The sequence below is a fragment of the Erpetoichthys calabaricus genome, chromosome 1 (assembly GCF_900747795.2).
Source record: "Erpetoichthys calabaricus chromosome 1, fErpCal1.3, whole genome shotgun sequence".
Lineage (NCBI taxonomy): Eukaryota > Metazoa > Chordata > Cladistia > Polypteriformes > Polypteridae > Erpetoichthys > Erpetoichthys calabaricus.
In genome coordinates this window covers 277,054,174-277,072,311 of record NC_041394.2, presented here as the reverse complement: position 1 = coordinate 277,072,311, position 18,138 = coordinate 277,054,174, and the positions used below count along the sequence as shown (strand labels likewise).

General features: G+C 37.8%; 1 protein-coding gene across 1 annotated transcript; it reads right to left on the bottom strand.

The window, feature by feature from the left end:
* Positions 1–480: 480 nt before the first annotated feature.
* gcc1 (GRIP and coiled-coil domain containing 1) lies at positions 481–17,984 on the bottom strand. The gene is made up of 3 exons (XM_028815366.2): positions 17,842–17,984; positions 7,955–9,060; positions 481–3,209 (listed from the first exon to the last, which is right to left on the bottom strand). The coding sequence occupies exons 2-3, from the start codon at positions 9,011–9,013 to the stop codon at positions 1,896–1,898; spliced, it is 2,373 nt and encodes a 790-aa protein (XP_028671199.2). The 5' UTR covers positions 9,014–9,060; positions 17,842–17,984; the 3' UTR covers positions 481–1,895.
* Positions 17,985–18,138: the final 154 nt, after the last annotated feature.

Below are 18,138 nucleotides of genomic sequence, written 5' to 3'. Positions count from 1 at the left end.
GGTGAACATACAAGTTTTAAATTAATTTGCATTCAAAAAAGGCAGCCTCACAAAAAGACAGACACATTTTGATCTGAATGACATTTTCTAAGTTTGGCATAGTAAGCAGGAAATCAGAACATTATTCTCTGCTTTACATTACAAGCTAAACTACTGAAAGAAGGTGAGAGCTACAAGAATGAATTTGATTTTGGGAACAAGGGGTGGGAGTTGTGTTATTGCCTAAATGCATATCACATTTAAGGGCAGCAGTTCCTAAAACCTGGTCTTTCCTCAGCTACCAGAGTTGTTATAAATGAGTTGCAGTGCTTGACTAATCTTGTGTTTACTTGACACTGAGTTCTTGGAGCTACAACATGCGACATTTCATCATCTAACTTTAGTGTGTATTTGTGTATTGCCGATTGGATTTTTGGTAGAAAAGTGAAGATGCTGTTGATTTATTACTTGGTCTGTAAAAAAAAAAAAATAAATAAATAAAGCTCTATTTTTGTCAAAATAAAGAGAAACTAAATGCATTAAAGGTGTATCACGTCACTCCAAATGCATTTCATCCACAAAAATACCCTTACTGGCTGGCCAGTTTATATTTTTATTTTATACAATGACTGAGGTGGAAGGATATAGCGGGTTGGATAATGAATGGATGGACTGAGGTGGAAGAACTTGGAGAATTTCAAGACATTGTTTTCTTCCGAGTTGTTTGACTTGGCACTTTGACTTCATGGATTGTTCACATGAAATTACTGTCTGGGAAACTCTCTATTCCAGTCTGTCTATTAGCACGGGGAGGCTGTCTACTTTCAAGACTATTTCCAGGTTTTCACACCAATTTCAAGATGTACATTGTGTCTCACATGTAGTGTAACGTGAGGCAATATTGTGAGCCATTTGACATACAGAACGCATGAGTATGAACAGGAACATCTTGTGAATGTAAGCAAACACAATAAACGATGGTTTGCCCCCTTTGAAAATTCACAGCAATTTGATAAACAAATTCAATCTGCTTTAAGATTGGATGTCACTATGCTTTACCCTCACTCCACCCCACAGGGAAATCTATGGATTACTATACTGCAATTGTGGTTGCATGACTACTTAGCAATCCACCCACCGATTTCAGTGGTAGGGGAAACACTGCACTTAAGTTAAATTCTTTCATCTGGCACATCCACACTGGCCAAAAATAAGAGTTAAAAATAGAACTGTGAAATGCACTTCTTCTCAAGAAACATTATGGTAAAAATTATAGAACTGCCCCATAATTAATATGGTTTTCAATTCTTAGGACAAAAATTAGTACCATTTTGGTTTGACTGTACTAACACTTATCTCCGATTAATAATATATTCTTTTAATTAAAGGTTTCAAAAGCATAAGGAATCATAATACATAAATTAAAATGTTTTTGTATACACTATATTGCACCATGACATCATAATTCAACTCATAAAAACAGTATAATCTTGAGTATATTTAAATGTTCTGTTTTAGAAACAATAACATTTTTTAAACATTTCAAAGAATACAAATATAAAGAAATAAAGCAACTATCACTATACTAGCCAACTGGAAGATCATTAACCCAAAAGAAAGCAAGAAAATATGGTGCAATTGCTGATTGTATATGGTGCTTTAATGACATCTAGAGGTTAAAAGAGATATAACTCAAATGACAAACGTGATTTTGTCGAATCATTATAAATAACAAATCAATACATAATCCTTTTCCTTTACATTATAAATGTGTATGAAAAGTGAAATATATGATTGGAAAAAACAAATTTTGCAAATAAGCAATACCAGTATTTAAAAGGAATTTAATACATAACCAAAGGAAACAAGTCAAAATAAGGTGTTAATATCATTAGAGAGGCTATACATCTATACATCTACCTGGACCCAGAACCCCACCAGCTATTACCTTGAAGTTTCATTACAGCTTGCTTTTCTTGCGGGCTAAAGTGCAATATGGTTAATATTGCTGTAAGTGTTTGCTGTCGCCCAAAAAAGTCCTGCAGAGTCAAGTATTTGTAAATAATGTTCTTTAGGTATTCAAGATTGGCTCCTTCTCGACTCAGATCTCTGGCACTTTTCTGAAGTTGATCTTTAAGCACAGAAAGTTCCTCCTCATATTGCTCCCTTGTAGCCACAAACTTATTCTGAAGTTGATGAAAATCTCCTTCCAACCGATGTTTCTGCTTCCGCAAAGAGATGATCTCAACTTCCTTTCGAGCCAACTGTTCTGCATACAGTAACAGAGTTGGCTCATTAGGGCCTGCCAGTTTCAGAGCCTCAGCAATGATGTCCTGAGTAGAATCATCTGAAATTTCCTTATCTGCTACTTCCCTCTCCAAGATTATATTGTTCTCACTGGTACTTTTAAGTCCACTTAAGGCATAACTAAATGATATAGATTTCAAACGATCAAGCTCTTGATCTTTTTCAGCCAAAAGGGCAAGGGTCCGGTCTCTTTGTTTGTGTAGTTCTTCCTCTAGTTTAAGTGATCTTTCACGGTATCCTGCCTGTAACTTTTCCAGGTCTTGCTTGTGAGTCTGTTGCAGATTGGTGATGTACTGTTGCTTGGCTTCAAGCTCTTGCTTGTGGTTGTTCTCCATTTCATCACAGGACAGACGAAGCAAAATATACTTTTCCTTAAGTTCAGAAATTTGCTCTCTAGTATCCTCCAACTCCTTCGTAATATTACCATCTTTAGAAGTCTTGTTTTTGAGCACAACCTGTGCCCTCATCTTGTACCTTTCAAACTCCTCCTTTAGCTGTTTCAGTTCCTGTTGATAATAAATTACGGAAGCCTTCTCCCCATCTGATAGCTCAGTACTATCTGTAAGATCCAAATCACACTGCTTCTCAAAATCAAATGATTGTGGGGATTTCTGTTTTGCTATTACTAAAAGCTTTTTGAGCTTTTCTATTTTGTCTTTTAATACATTTACATCCAAGTTTGACTCATCTATTGTAAGATCCACTGAACTCCTAATAGTTGCTGCAATAGCCAAAGTTTTATTTTCCATGTCTAGCTGCAAAATGCGATCTCTGAGTTTTTGTATGGTTTGCTGGTCTTTTTGTTTGGCTTTTTCATAACTGCCTAATAACTCAGAAAGCTCAGATACTTGACCCTCAAGGCTTGCAATACGTTCTTCTTCCTTCTGAGCATGTTGCTTGAGTTGTTCTTCAGCTTGTGCAACCTTAACAGAAAAACAATATAAACTATATGAAACAAAAACATTAAGTTTGCTTTACATATATTGAATAACACAGAATTGTGTGTAATGTATGTAATGTGATAAATATTAGTATTGTAAATGATACATGGAGGAAAATTTAATTGGTAGGACTGATAACAAATGTCCTCAGCTAAACATATACTTAAAACATTTACTTTAAAATGTCAACTGATGCATGAAAGAAGCTTTTTAGCCCCAATGAATGTGCTAAGATGGTGTGATAACTATAGAGACATATGGCAACAAAATAGTGGTATGAGGATCTAGTAAAGTATAACACAGTAACGGAAATGTAGCACTGGAGAAAAGCTGATGGTACACAAGTTAAATTTCTTTGAAACAAATATTTACAATGACATACAAAAGTACAATAGTTTAACTCCAGGCTAATTTTCATTTCAGCTAGTTTTTCACTTGGACATCAACTGTTGCTATTAAACTGGGTCAAAGAGTCGGTACTTTGCATGCAATATTTGGTTGACCTAAGTGAAAGCATACTCAAGTTATCGTGTTTACATATACACACACTTCCAAAAATGGTATTTTCGAACTCAGGGAGGTCTAAAACGTTGAGCACATCAACATCCCAAGGTTGACTTTTTGGACGATTAAAATATTTCCCTATACTTCGTATACGAGAAAGTAAAAAACTGATAAAGTTTGAAATGATAAATGATCAACCCGTGTGAATGCTTTGTGAAACCACCATTTGCTTTAATTATAGCCTTGAGTCTGTTGGGATACTTCTGTACCAATTTTGCACTGAGCAATATTTGCCCACTGTCTTTACTGAATTATTTAAGCTCAGTCAAACAGGATGGTGACTGTTGCTGGACTGCAAACTTCACATCATTCCACAGATTTTCAATAGGGTTTAGGTCTGGGCTCTGACTAGGCCATGCAAGGACATTCATTTTTTTCTCCTTCAGCCACTGTGTGGTTTTTGCAGTGTGCTTCGATTCATTGTCATGTTGAAAGGTAAACCTTCTTCCCATCTTCAACTTTCTAGGAAAGACAGCAGCAAATTTTCTTCAAGAATTTGATGATATTTTGCGCCATCCATTTTTCCTTCTACATTGACAAGTGCCCCAGCCCCTGCTGCACAGAAACACCCCCAAAAAATGATGCTAACACCTCCATAGTTTACTATAGGTGAGGTGTGTTTTGGATGGGGAGCTGTATTGGCTTTCTGCCAGGTGTACTGTTTGGTGTTGACGCTATTTTCATTTCATCTGACTATAATACCTTTAAAATTCTGAGGCCAAGTGTAAAAAGGTATGTTTTGGCAAAAAAACAAACGAGACATTTGTGGTGCGCTTATGATACAGTGGGGCAAAAAAGTATTTAGTCAGCCACCAATTGTGCAAGTTCTCCCACTTAAAAAGATGAGAGAGGCCTGTAATTTTCATCATAGGTATACCTCAACTATGAGAGACAAAATGAGAAAAAAAATCCAGAAAATCACATTGTCTGATTTTTAAAGAATTTATTTGCAAATTATGGTGGAAAATAAGTATTTGGTCACCTACAAACAAGCAAGATTTCTGGCTCTCACAGACCTGTAACTTCTTCTGTAAGAGGCTCCTCTGTCCTCCACTCGTTACCTGTATTAATGGCACCTGTTTGAACTCATCAATATAAAGGACACCTGTCCACAACCTCAAACAATCACACTCCAAACTCCACTATGGCCAAGACCAAAGAGCTGTCAAAGGACACCAGAAACAAAATTGTAGACCTGCACACGGCTGGGAAGACTGAATCTGCAATAGGTAAGCAGCTTGGTATGAAGAAATGAACTGTGGGAGCAATTATTAGAAAATGGAAGACACACAAGACCACTGATAATCTCCCTCGATCTGGGGCTCCACACAAGATCTCAGCCCATGGGTTCAAAATGATCACAAGAACGGTGAGCAAAAATCCCAGAACCACAAGGGGGACCTAGTGAATGACCTGCAGAGGGCTGGGACCAAAGTAGCAAAGGCTACCATCAGTAACACACTACGCCGCCAGGGACTCAAATCCTGCAGTGCCAGACGTGTTCCCCTGCTTAAGCCAGTACATGAGCAGGCCTGTCTGAAGTTTGCTAGAGAGCAATTGGATGATCCAGAAGAGGAATGAACCCAAAATAGAACTTTTTGGTAAAAACTCTGCTCGTCGTGTTTGGAGGAGAAAGAATGCTGAGTTGCATCCAAAGAACACCACACCTACTGTAAAGCATGGGGGTGGAAACATCATGCTTTGGAGTTGTTTTTCTGCAAAGGGACCAGGACGACTGATCCGTGTAAAGGAAAGAATGAATGGGGCCATGTATCGTCAGATTTTGAGTGAAAACCTCCTTCCATCAGCAAGGGCATTGAAGATGAAACATGGCTGGGTCTTTCAGCATGACAATGATCCTAAACACACCGCCCAGGTAATGAAGGAGTGGCTTCGTAAGAAGCATTTCAAGGTCCTGGAGTGGCTTCGTAAGAAGCATTTCAAGGTCCTGGAGTGGCCTAGCCAGTCTCCAGATCTCAACCCCATAGAAAATCTTTGGAGGGAGTTGAAAGTCCGTGTTGCCCAGCGACAGCCCCAAAACATCACTGCTCTAGAGGAGATCTGCATGGAGGAATGGGCCAAAATACCAGCAACAGTGTGTGAAAACCTTGTGAAGACTTACAGAAAACGTTTAACCTCTGTCATTGCCAACAAAGGGTATATAACAAAGTATTGAGATGAACTTTTGTTATTGACCAAATACTTATTTTCCACCATAATTTGCAAATAAATTCTTCAAAAATCAGACAATGTGATTTTCTGGATTTTTTTTTCTCATTTTGTCTCTCATAGTTGAGGTATACCTATGATGAAAATTACAGGCCTCTCTCATCTTTTCAAGTGGGAGAACTTGCACAATTGGTGGTTGACTAAATACTTTTTTGCCCCACTGTATTGTCATATGCACACAATGACCACTCTTTGACATAAAGTCCTGCAACTCCTTTAAATTTGCCATTGGCCTCTCGGTAGCCTCTTTGACCAGTTTACTCATCACTGTTCTGTCCAGTTTGGAGGGATGGCCAGATCTGGGAATGGCCTTAGTAAACCACATTCCAATTCTTAATTATGCACTTTTCTGTGCTACTATGGATTGATAAAGCTTTCCACAACTTTATCTCTGAGATCTTCTGAAAGTGCCTTGCCACCCAAAGTTAACTGTTTGCTTTCAGTTGCACTACCAAGCACTGGAATGTTCCAGGAACAACTGGTTTTATGCTAAACTAATCACAATGTTTACAGTTGATCACAGGTGGAAGCCAATTTACCATGTTGCACAACAGAGAAAGCGATTACTTACGCCAGATTGAGTTTACAAGTATTATTTGGAGGCGGGTGATCCTTTATCAATCTCTGTGATTCTTGTTTTTTATTTTTATGAACTGTTGCTATTATATATTTGACATGGATGATATGGGTTGCATAAAGAAAATAAAGCAGAAAAATATTGCTGTTTCTGCTTTCATTTTAAGTTATAAAGCAATAAAATGTTAATTTCAAAGAGGGCGATTCTTTTCTATACCCACTGTATATGCTTTTTTCCTTCGTCATTGAATTCCAGCTTATTAATGAAACATGTTTTTCCCAGTCCAAACAAACGTTGATAATTTGCTAATACACCTGTTCTTGACATCTGCTTTCTATCTTTTCTTTAATAATTGCTTTCAGTAATTTACCTGTCATGCATGCTAAGCTACTGGCCTACAGTTACTTGGATGAGCCCAATCACCCAGATATCGCTAAGCCAGATAGGATTGTAGAGACCATAAATGTCCCCAAAATAACATCATGAAACTTTGTAAATGTTATTACAGAATACATAAAGAAGAATAATTTAGGTTAAATTTTTCTTTTACCCGTCTGCATTTCTTTTAACTTTGACAGGGTCAACAGATAAATAACTGATACAATAAGCATGTTTTATTTGAAATGTCTTACTTTCTTATCTGCACACTCAAATAAGGCAGAACTTGCAAGATGTTGGCTTTGTTATGTTAATATTGAAAAAATACAATGATTTATCTTACTAACAGTGAAATATGTACTGCAACAAATTGTCTTGTGTGCTCTGTGAAAAAGAGTAAATAATACACTTATTGCCGTCGGGAGTGGGTATAAAACTTTGCATGATCAAGATGAACTAATGAATATTATATTTTTAGTCAAATGTAAAGTCTGCTATAGCTCACCAGCACTTCTAGTATGGAAGAAAAACAAAATGAAATTTGAAGAATAACTCCAAATTCAGCTTTAATAATATATTGAGCTAAAGGAAAAAATGTACTCTTACAATTATCATTTGACATTAACTAATAAAATAATTAATAACTTAGTAATTTGCAGACTGTGTCTACATATGTCATATTCAAATATTGTTTAAAAAACTGACCTTGGCAAGAATTACATTGCCAATAATCACTTTTTTCTTACTCCTTACTGGGTCTTCCCCTAGACAGAATATGGAGAAAGGCTTCCTGAAATGTAAATCAGAAAACCATAGTGTAGCCCTTTCTGATATCCAGGTAATGAGTGCTATAGAGGTGCACTATTTGCAGCATATGTTATTTTATACTGAGTCATATTGAAACAGTACTAAACTGTCAAGCATACATACCATTGCATATGTGAAAGTCTATGTTTGTACCCAATACCAAATACTGTACCTTCTTCATCTCACTCTGAAGCTGCAGCTGGAAATGCAACTTCAGGTCAGATATCTGCTGCTGCATTTCACCTACACGTGGATCAGGTCTGTTTCTCTCTTCCTCCATAGTCTGTAGCTTTCTCCTTAGTTCATCCATCTCTTTGGAAAGTTGTTTTATTTGACTTTCATAATGCACAGTCAAATCAACAGCTGAGATTTTGCTTGCAGTTTCCTCTCTTATTTCCTCAAGTTTCAGCTCTGCATCTTGTCTTGAGGCACGCTCTTCTTGAAGCAGCTGTTGCAACTCTCTGAGCATTACTGCATGGTCCCCTTGCTCTTGTGCTCTTTCATGCTGTTGTGTTATTACACGTGCTTTTGCTTCTGCTAACTGATCTTGCAAGCATTTAATCTCACTTTCATACTTTCTTTTTTCTTCTTCCAATTTTTCATTTAATTCATCCAATTCCTGCTTCATCCTTTTTCTATCAGCTTGAAAGGATGCCTCCATCCTGGACTTCTCTTGTGCCACAGTAGCAAGAGAGTTTGTTAGTATGGACAGCTGAGTCTTCATCTGAAGAATTCTTTTATCTATTTCTCCTGTAGCTTGCTGTTCACCACTGCTGCAGCTGACACCACTCTCTGAGCCATTGCTTTCTTCAAACTTTTGAGAAGGATCTGTTGTCATTATATCAACAAGATTTCTGTCTTCATCATTTGCCTCACCTTTGGTGCTGCTGCTTGTTAAACTTGTTGCAGTATCTGCACTAGCAGCAGTGCCAAGACTGTCTTCACTGTGAACAGAGCTCTTATCGTCTCCAGCATCTGGAAGTAAACGATTAGCTGCAGAAACTGTTTGACATTTTTCATTTTGTAAATGTAAATCTGCTTCCTGGGAGACAGTGAGGACTTTAAGACTTGCTTCTAGTGCCTCTTTCTCTTTTAGTAGGCTTTTATAAGCTCTCACAACATCCTTAAAACGTGTCTGATACTGGGTCAATTGCTTCTTTTGACCCTCTATGATATCTAGCAACTCTTTTTTGCTAGGGCCACCTCCAAAGTTCATTCCAAACTTCTCCATTATCTTACATTCAGCTCAATACCTCCTTAAACAGGAAATATCAAAATCTGTAACAGAATAACATAAATATATACTTTATTACATAAAAACATACTAAAAATAACAAGTGAAATATTTTGCTTGAAACTAACTAGATTAGATTAGTGATTCCGAGTTTTAAAAAGTTTGGAAATCTCACAAAAAATACTACAATATTAAACCATTAATTATATGCTCACTTATAAAACAACATTACAAAAAAGAACATTCACCTCAAAAATAAACATTGACATACAGCAAAGGTGAGACTTGATATGATTTTCTATAAAACTAAAATATTACTATACAAGATGTTGAAAATGAAATTGTATATAGCTATGCAGTAAAATTCCTAGAAGAGTTTTTCTCTTAAGTCATAAGTTCAATATTGGTATATAGGCTTGTTTCTTTTTATATTTTGGTAAAAACATTGCAAACTGTGCAAAGTAAAGAAATGGGTAAATCATAGTCTTTAGAATTAGAGTTTGTGGGAACCAGTCCAGACACAGACAGGTAGACATGTTGTTTCACCACACACGTTTATTTACACTAATTATATTTACAATAGTGAGCACACCCCAGTGCCTCAGCACCAATCACCCCTTCCAGTCCTGGCCAACACACACAATGCCTTTACTCTTCAGACCGCCTCCACTCCTCTCCTCCGAGCTCCGTCCACTTCCACCCGACTCCAGCCTTGAATGGAATATTCACCCCCGGATTGGCTCCAGGTGCTTCCTGATAAGCCTCCATCGACACACCCCCGTGTGGCGGAAGCACCGGCTGTGTACCCGGAAGCCCTCCGGGTGTCCCTGATCCTCTTCCCCCCAGCACTTCCGGGTGTGGCAGAAGTGCTGATGTCCAGGGCTCCCAAGGCATCGGGGCACCCCCTGGTGGTGACCACGGGCCCCTACAGGGTTGAGCTTCCCAGCTCTGTACCCGTGGCCCCCAACACAACCAGGGCGGTCGCCCCCTCGTGGTCTGGAGGAGGCACAAGCCCTCCTCTGGTCCTCCTGGGCATCCCGGCTGGGTACCACCCCCAGCCGCATGACACAAGTTATGATTTAAAATCTTTTATGTTTGGCGATAGATTTATTTGTATCACCCATAGGTACTGCAGTAGTATTGTCAAAATACATGACAGAACCCAACTCTCTAACAAAGCTGGCGTCACCATTAAGATGCAATAGAAATTTGAATAGGCCGCAGATAATAAGGGGGGGTGGACCCAGCTGCATGGATTTGCTACCGAACAGTTGGTTGGCGCACTAATAAACTTGGCCTAGGGCACAAAATAACCTAGCACCGGTACTGCTCGCAACGATTATGAAGAGAAAGTCTATGACTGACAGTTGCTGGAAAAATCATACAATGTGACAAGGCCTCAAGTTATAAATGCTATGTTTGCTTCTGTTTATTTAGTATTTATGTTTATTGACCCTTTCAGAAGCAAATCCAGTAAATGCATCATTTTATATATTTGGCTTCCTGGTCAATATTCAAGGTAAAAAGAATATAATGAATGTGCCCCCTCCACTGTTATAAATAAAAATCATACAGTATCTCTTATGGAACAGGCTAACAACTGATTATTAAGTAGGAATCACCTATCATTGTCTTGGTAAATTCAAGCTGGACAGCCTTGTTGTAATACTGTATTAGTGTGAAAAAAAGCAACTCTACTACAGTACAAATTGTTGGTCAGAAATAATAAGCTAATTATGTTCAAAAACAAAAGAAACTTTGGGGAAAAAAGCTGAAACATCAGCCTGTTTTCAAATATAATCTAAAACAGGATATAGATATATAACAGGATATATCCTTCTGCTGATACCAGCATAGGAGAGACACCCCCACCCATAATTACAACAGCGCAGGTGAGCAGAGAGCTGAGGAGACTTTGTGCCAGCAAAGCAGCGGGTCCAAATGGAGTATCACCACGACTGCTGAAGGTCTGTGCATTGGAGCTGGGGGGTCCTCTACAGCGCATCTTCAACCTGAGCTTGGAATAGAGGAGAGTACCGAGGCTTTGGAAAACATCTTGCATCACCCCAGTCCCAAAGGTATCACGTCCTAGTGAGCTGAATGACTTCCGGCCTGTTGCTCTGACATCACATGTGATGAAGACCATGGAGAGGCTGCTGCTTCACCACCTGAGGCCACAGGTTCAACATGCCCTCAACCCTCTGCAGTTTGCATATCAGGAGAAGGTGGGAGCGGAGGATGCCATCATCTACATGCTACACCGATCCCTCTCCCACTTGGACAGAGGCAGTGGTGCTGTAAGAATTATGTTTCTAGACTTCTCTAGCGCCTTCAACACAATCCAACCTCTGCTCCTTAGGGACAAGCTGACAGAGATGGGAGTAGATTCATACCTGGTGGCATGGATCGTGGACTATCTTAAAGACAGACCTCAGTATGTGCGTCTTGGGAACTGCACGTCTGACATTGTGGTCAGCAACACAGGAGCGCCACAGGGGACTGTACTTTCTCCGGCCCTGTTCAGCCTATATACATCGGACTTCCAATACAACTCGGAGTCCTGCCTCGTGCAAAAGTTCACTGATGACACTGCTATTGTGGGCTGCATCAGGAGTGGGCTGGAGGAGGAGTATAGGGACCTAATCAATGACTTTGTTAAATGGTGCGACTCAAACCACCTACGCCTGAACACCAGCAAAACCAAGGAGCTGGTGGTGGATTTTAGGAGGCCCAGACCCCTCATGGACCCCGTGATCATCAAAGGTGACTGTGTGCAGATGGTGCAGACCTATAAATATCTGGGAGTGCAGCTGGATGATAAATTAGACTGGACTGCCAATACTGATGCTCTGTGCAAGAAAGGACAGAGCTGACTATACTTCCTTAGAAGGCTGGCGTCCTTCAACATCTGCAATAAGATGCTGCAGATGTTCTATCAGACGGTTGTGGCGAGCGCCCTCTTCTACGCGGTGGTGTGCTGGGGAGGCAGCATTAAGAAGAAAGACGCCTCACGCCTGGACAAACTGGTGAGGAAGGCAGGCTCTATTGTTGGAATGGAGCTGGACAGTTTAACATCAGTGGCAGAGCGATGGGCGCTCAGCAGACTCCTGTCAATCATGGAGAATCCACTGCATCCACTAAATAGTATCATCTCCAGACAGAGGAGCAGCTTCAGCGACAGACTGCTGTCACTGTCCTGCTCCACTGACAGACTGAGGAGATCGTTCCTCCCCCAAACTATGTGACTCTTTAATTCCACCCGGGGGGGGTAAACGTTAACATTTAACATTATACAAAGTTATTGTCTGTTTTTTTACCTGCATTATTATCAATCTTTAATTTAATATTGTTTATTGTATCATTATGCTGCTGCTGGAGAATGTGAATTGGGATTAATAAAGTATCTATCTATCTATCTATCTATCTAGAAAGAAAAAAGTTACATTATATTACATTTCTTTTAGGTTTAGACATATGTTTGGTATTTTTAAAGACTATGTTATTTTTTCACAACTGTGGCATGCATTGATTTGCCCTGGAAACTAACATTAAGTGCATCTATTCTATAATAGGCCTTACATTTGTGTTTTAAGTGTTGATTGTGATCTAATTCATCTCAACTCTTTCTTTGAAATGTTGTATTAATTATATTTTTAATCTGATTGGGGTTTACATATGTTAATGTTATCTTTACAGTATAGTGTGTCTGATCACTTTACCAGGTTTAAAAAAATCTGCATGGATAGAAGAATAACAATAGGCAGGTATTACAGATCCAAATAAGCTAATAACAGTGAGTATCGTCAACTTTATTTTAATAGCAAAAAGGCAGGTTTATCTAGGAATTGGTATAGTAATGACAATTCAAATATATGCTGAGAGCACTCAATAGGCAGTGAAATACAGGAACACAAGTTCACAGATATAATCAATAATTGCTTTTTGGTACCGTAAAATACTGACTAATTTGGAAACCAGTCTGGGCCTGATACTCTGGATTACATACATAATATTCAGAATATAGACATTATTAAAGCATATGGATCAACTGGTGTTAGAATATACTGTAGTATATGTTACAGTACTTTAGCATATCAAATCCACAAAAACAACTAATTTTAACATTACAGAACAAATTTAAAAAAAGATTTACTTAAAAAAACAGATATAGTTCAAGATGTATCAATAATTGTGGAACAATAAGATATGCTTTACAAACCTCTAATATATAATTTCTAAAAAGGGTCTTCCTACAGAAGGGCTTTAGTGACACATTTCACAATACTTTCAGAAACTGACAATGCTCCATATGTGAATATTTAAACAGTTTGTCACTCTGTTGTTCAGTTTTCATTTTAAATTTCAAAACGACATTATGGTTTTAGAGGAAGCTTTACTTACTAGCCAATCCACAACTAAAGTAAGACATTTTTAAAAAGAGTAAACAACGGTTAATTTTACTAATTCTTAATTAGTATTAATTCTTTTTTTTTTTTTTTTTTTTTTTTTTAATATTTATTGCTTATCAATCAAATAAACGGAATGAATAGGACTACAGAAGAACATGCGGGTGCATGTGCACTGGGATGGTACTGGTTATTGTCTTGCACCTATTGCTGCCAAGAGAGATTTTTGACATTGTCTTAAACAAGTTTAGTGTTGGTTAACATGCTAAAAACACAATATTAGCCTCTCTAAGAAACAAAGGTAAATAACACCAATTTGTGGTTATTTCTTCTACTAGCAAAGAAATAATGGTGGTATTCAATACAAAATTTAAAGAGCTTGTTAGTGTGTATCATCTACCTGCTTTCTCATTTAGTTAAACAAGGTAACTTAAAAATTATCTCGTAATTAGACAGATGTGAAGTTGACAGGTCATGATTAATTCGAATGACTACTCTAGGTAATGTACTTCTACCAATCTTAGTGCTTAACAGATTAAAAACTAGGTATTTTATAAAATAAACAAAACCCAGAGTACAGTAATACAAAGTCTACATATTTTTCAGCTTGCAATGTACCATACAAAACAGAAATACTTACAATCTCTAAAACATTGAGGTTTTATTTTGTTAAAGAGTACTGGGTTTTAAAGAAAAACACTTTAAAATTAACTAAGCACTTGGGAAAAAAAATCAACCAAATAATCAATAATTGCATTAAAAATACACAATATAAGCATTAACTTGATATTTTAAAAAGAGTGCAATTGCAAAAAAAAAAAAAAGATAAAACTGAAAGGCAAGTACTTACATGTGTCTTAAATAATAACTATGTTAAAATGGCATAAAGGTTGATGCTTATAGTTAAGGTTCTCCCACATTTCAACGAGTCTCAGGTTTAGTATGATTTTATTTTTTGAATGAAGAAATAAGCATTGATGTTAAGTTAAACCCACCATTGCAAAGCTAATTCTCATTACTTTTGCACTACTTTATTAACATAACACTGCACAACAACGCTTTTGCTTCTTGAACACTGTTAGGTGTTTCTTATAGATTTTTGGGTGCTGATCACCAATATCACATCAAAAATACCCATCACGCAACGTTTCAGTTTTGTCGTGATTTTTTCTTATATTTGTATCCAAACATTTTCGCTCCCGTAAGTGACTTATCAACAACGGTTTGTGCAGCCTGGGCATGTCCAGGCTTGGAATCAGGCCAAGATGGAAGCTGTTCTGTGGAAGTTGATATCCTGGGCAGGTCTGAACGAGCTTGACACTGTCTCGGCATGCTATAAAGGTGGCTTGCATACACCGATCTTGCTCATTTGGTTAATATAGATAGTCAGTGTGTATGTATAGTATCAGTATAGTAAAGTATAGTATCTGTAGTAATATAACAGTAAGTAAGCGTGATGCTATAGACGTTTTGGTGTCGGGCGATATGTCTCATCGATGTCGTAACAACCACGATACATTCTGCTATATCTGTGGCGAATATACACTTGCGACTCAGAGTCGTTCGATAGCTGCTCTTGTGAGAAAGCTTATCATCTGTATTTTGGCTGCAAAATTGGTGATCAAGACAAGGAATGGGCGCCTCACATTTGCTGTGCGACACGTGCTGTCAGTCTGAGAGCCTGGCTCAGAGGCACTCGAAAGATGATGCCATTTGCTTTTCCAATGATATGGCGAGAACATAAAGAACATGTGACGGACTGTTACTTCTATTTGACTAATGTGTCTGGTTTCTCTGCCAAAAACAAGAAGTCAATTGAATATCCTAATCTGCCTTCAGCAACTGAGACCCGTGCCACATGACGACAGTCTTCCAATTCCAAAAACACCAGAAGATAGGACCTTAGACGAACCACATGAAGAAACTGCAATGCAGGGTACTGATAGTGAAATGGACATGGATTTTGAACCGTGCTCATCAGGAATTGAACGATTGGGTCAGAGATTTGGGTCTATCAAAAGCAAAAGCCGAGCTGCTGGGTTCGAGACTGCAGGAATGGTGTTTGCTGTCGCCAGGTACAAAATGTCTGTGTTTCGAGGCGACATCATGATATTATCAAATTTTTTGCACAAGTCAACAGTTTCCATTTCTGTTGTGACATTGAGGGATTGTTCTCGGCCTTGGGTTGTGATCACAACCCGGAAGAGTGGCGTCTCTTCATTGATTTGTCAATGTTAAGCCCGAAAGCTGTTCTGCTACACAATGGCAACATTTATCCTTCAGTACCTGTTGGCTATGCAGCACACATGAAAGAAACGTATGAGAATATGGAACTGTTGCTGAAGCACGTCCAATATAGCAGGTACAACTGGAATATCTGTGAAAATCTTAAAGTCGTTGCTCTGTTACTAGGACTGCAGCTCGGCTATACAAAGAACTGTTGTTTCATCTGTGAATGGGACAGCTTTGCCAAAGAGTCGCACTATTCTCAACAGAACTGGCCACTCAGCAAAAAGTTAGTTCCAGGACAGAAAAATGTGGCACATGAATAGCTTGTCGACCCGGTAAAGATATTTTTGCCTCCTCTTCACATAAAACTGGGAGTCATGAAGAACTTCATGAAAGCACTGAACAAGGAAGGCAAAGGTTTTTGATATTTAAGACAGATGTTCCCAAGAATAACTGATGCCAAGATCAAAGAGGGCATTTTTGTTGGCCCCCAGATCAGACATGTTATGAGTGACAAACGGTTTGAAGATCTGTTAGTTGGGCAGGAAAAAAATTGCCTAGAAAGCCTTCAGAGACGTTGTTGACAATTTTCTGGGCAATTACAGAGCCCCAAACTACATTTAGCTGGTAGACAAACTTCTCAAAGCATACAAGACAATGAAGTGCAACATATCACTCAAGATTCATTTCCTCCACTCACACTTGGACTTCTTCCCTGCAAATCTCAGTGCTGTCAGTGACGAACATGGTGAAAGGTTTCACCAGGACATTGCTATGATGGAGAAACGATACCAGGGCAACTGGAATCTGTCAATGCTTGCTGACTACTGTTGGACACTGCAACGTGATGCACCAGACATTGAATACAAAAGAAAATCAGGAGCAAAACATTTTTAATTCTGTTGAATTCAATAGCTTATGCGAAACATAAAGTGACTAAATACGTTATTGTCAGTAAACGTATAAATGTCTGTTTCTCAGAGTTCCTACATGATGCAGTAAAACCAAAACTATATTTGTGCATACCCAGTAGGTACCTGTCACAATAAGGAAGCAAGACTTTTCAAAAAAATTGTGCAGTGTAATGCATAATCAATGCTACTACCACCAGACAAGAATGAAATGAAATTATAAATAAAAAAAACTTTTTTTCTCAATTAATAACATGACAAAAGCTAAAATCACAACAGTTTTGAAATCTCACTCACAGTAACAATAATAATAATTCATTACATTTATATAGCACACCTGTGAGGACAGTAGGAAAATATGTTAACAGATTACATTATTGGGATGAATTAGCTTATATAATCGCTATTCTATGAAGAACACACATGCTATTCAAGATAAAAAATGGCTCAACAATCCTTGCTTCCAAGAAAGGTGCTGATATTTTCATAACATCAAATGGGACATCAGATGTTTAAAATGGATAGCTGGTTTTGCATATTTTCGTGATAATTCTTACAAAACTGTTTCATATTGTTTTCATATTACATTAAAGCTGGAGACTTAATTATTACTTCAGGAGTATCAAACGTAATTCTTGGAGGGTCACCGCCTAGCACTTTTCATCCTAGCTACAATTTAAATTTTCGGCTCTTTTAAATTTGCCATTTCTTTATATAAATTAATATAAGTGTTATGCACCTTCTACAAGTTGTCTTCTGTTACACACCTACTGTACTTTTTTAACCTTACATCTTAACTCATACATAAGTTACTATTATTAATGTTTTTAAGTACTTTCAATTTGCCATAAAAAAAACACTTGTTTACTTATAAGCATAAATGCAACAAAACAACAACAAAAAAACTGATATATGTATATGTTAGTTGCTTATCTTGTTAAATCCAAATTCAGCATACACACAAACTCTTAAGTTAAAAAAACAACAACTCTGAAGCTGTACTGGTACAGTACTTATTTTAGATGAAAAACGAATTATTTATCAGCAAGTACAAAATAATATTGACTCTGATAAAGAACTGGTGAGCACAGAGAAAAGTTAAAAAGGAAAACAAAAATTTAAATATACGTACTACACACAGCAATCTTGTTTAGACGTGTCCACTGCAAACATATGTCAAAATGTAAAATCTAAACTTGAAGGCCTGAAACGAGTAACAACTATATACGTTTCAGAAACAAAAACGATACAATGAAAACATTTAACCGTCACTACTCACTTCCAAAAAGGAATTCCTTTTAAAAAACATAACCGTTTCCATTTCGTCATTATGAAAAATACATAAAAATCCCAACAACACCGCGCATCTTACACGTATGATCACTCCACCTCCCAGAAACAAAAAGAAAAAGAATTATGGCAATAAAGTTTGTTGAAAAAATGTTGCTAATAAAGTTCAGTAAGCGCCATATTGTGAAGGTCAGCCCGTCTAATAAAGTAAGGCGCCTGCCGCAAATAAGCAAAACTGATCCTGTATTTCTGCTCGTAACTGCAGCCAGTTTTTACAGTTCTGAAT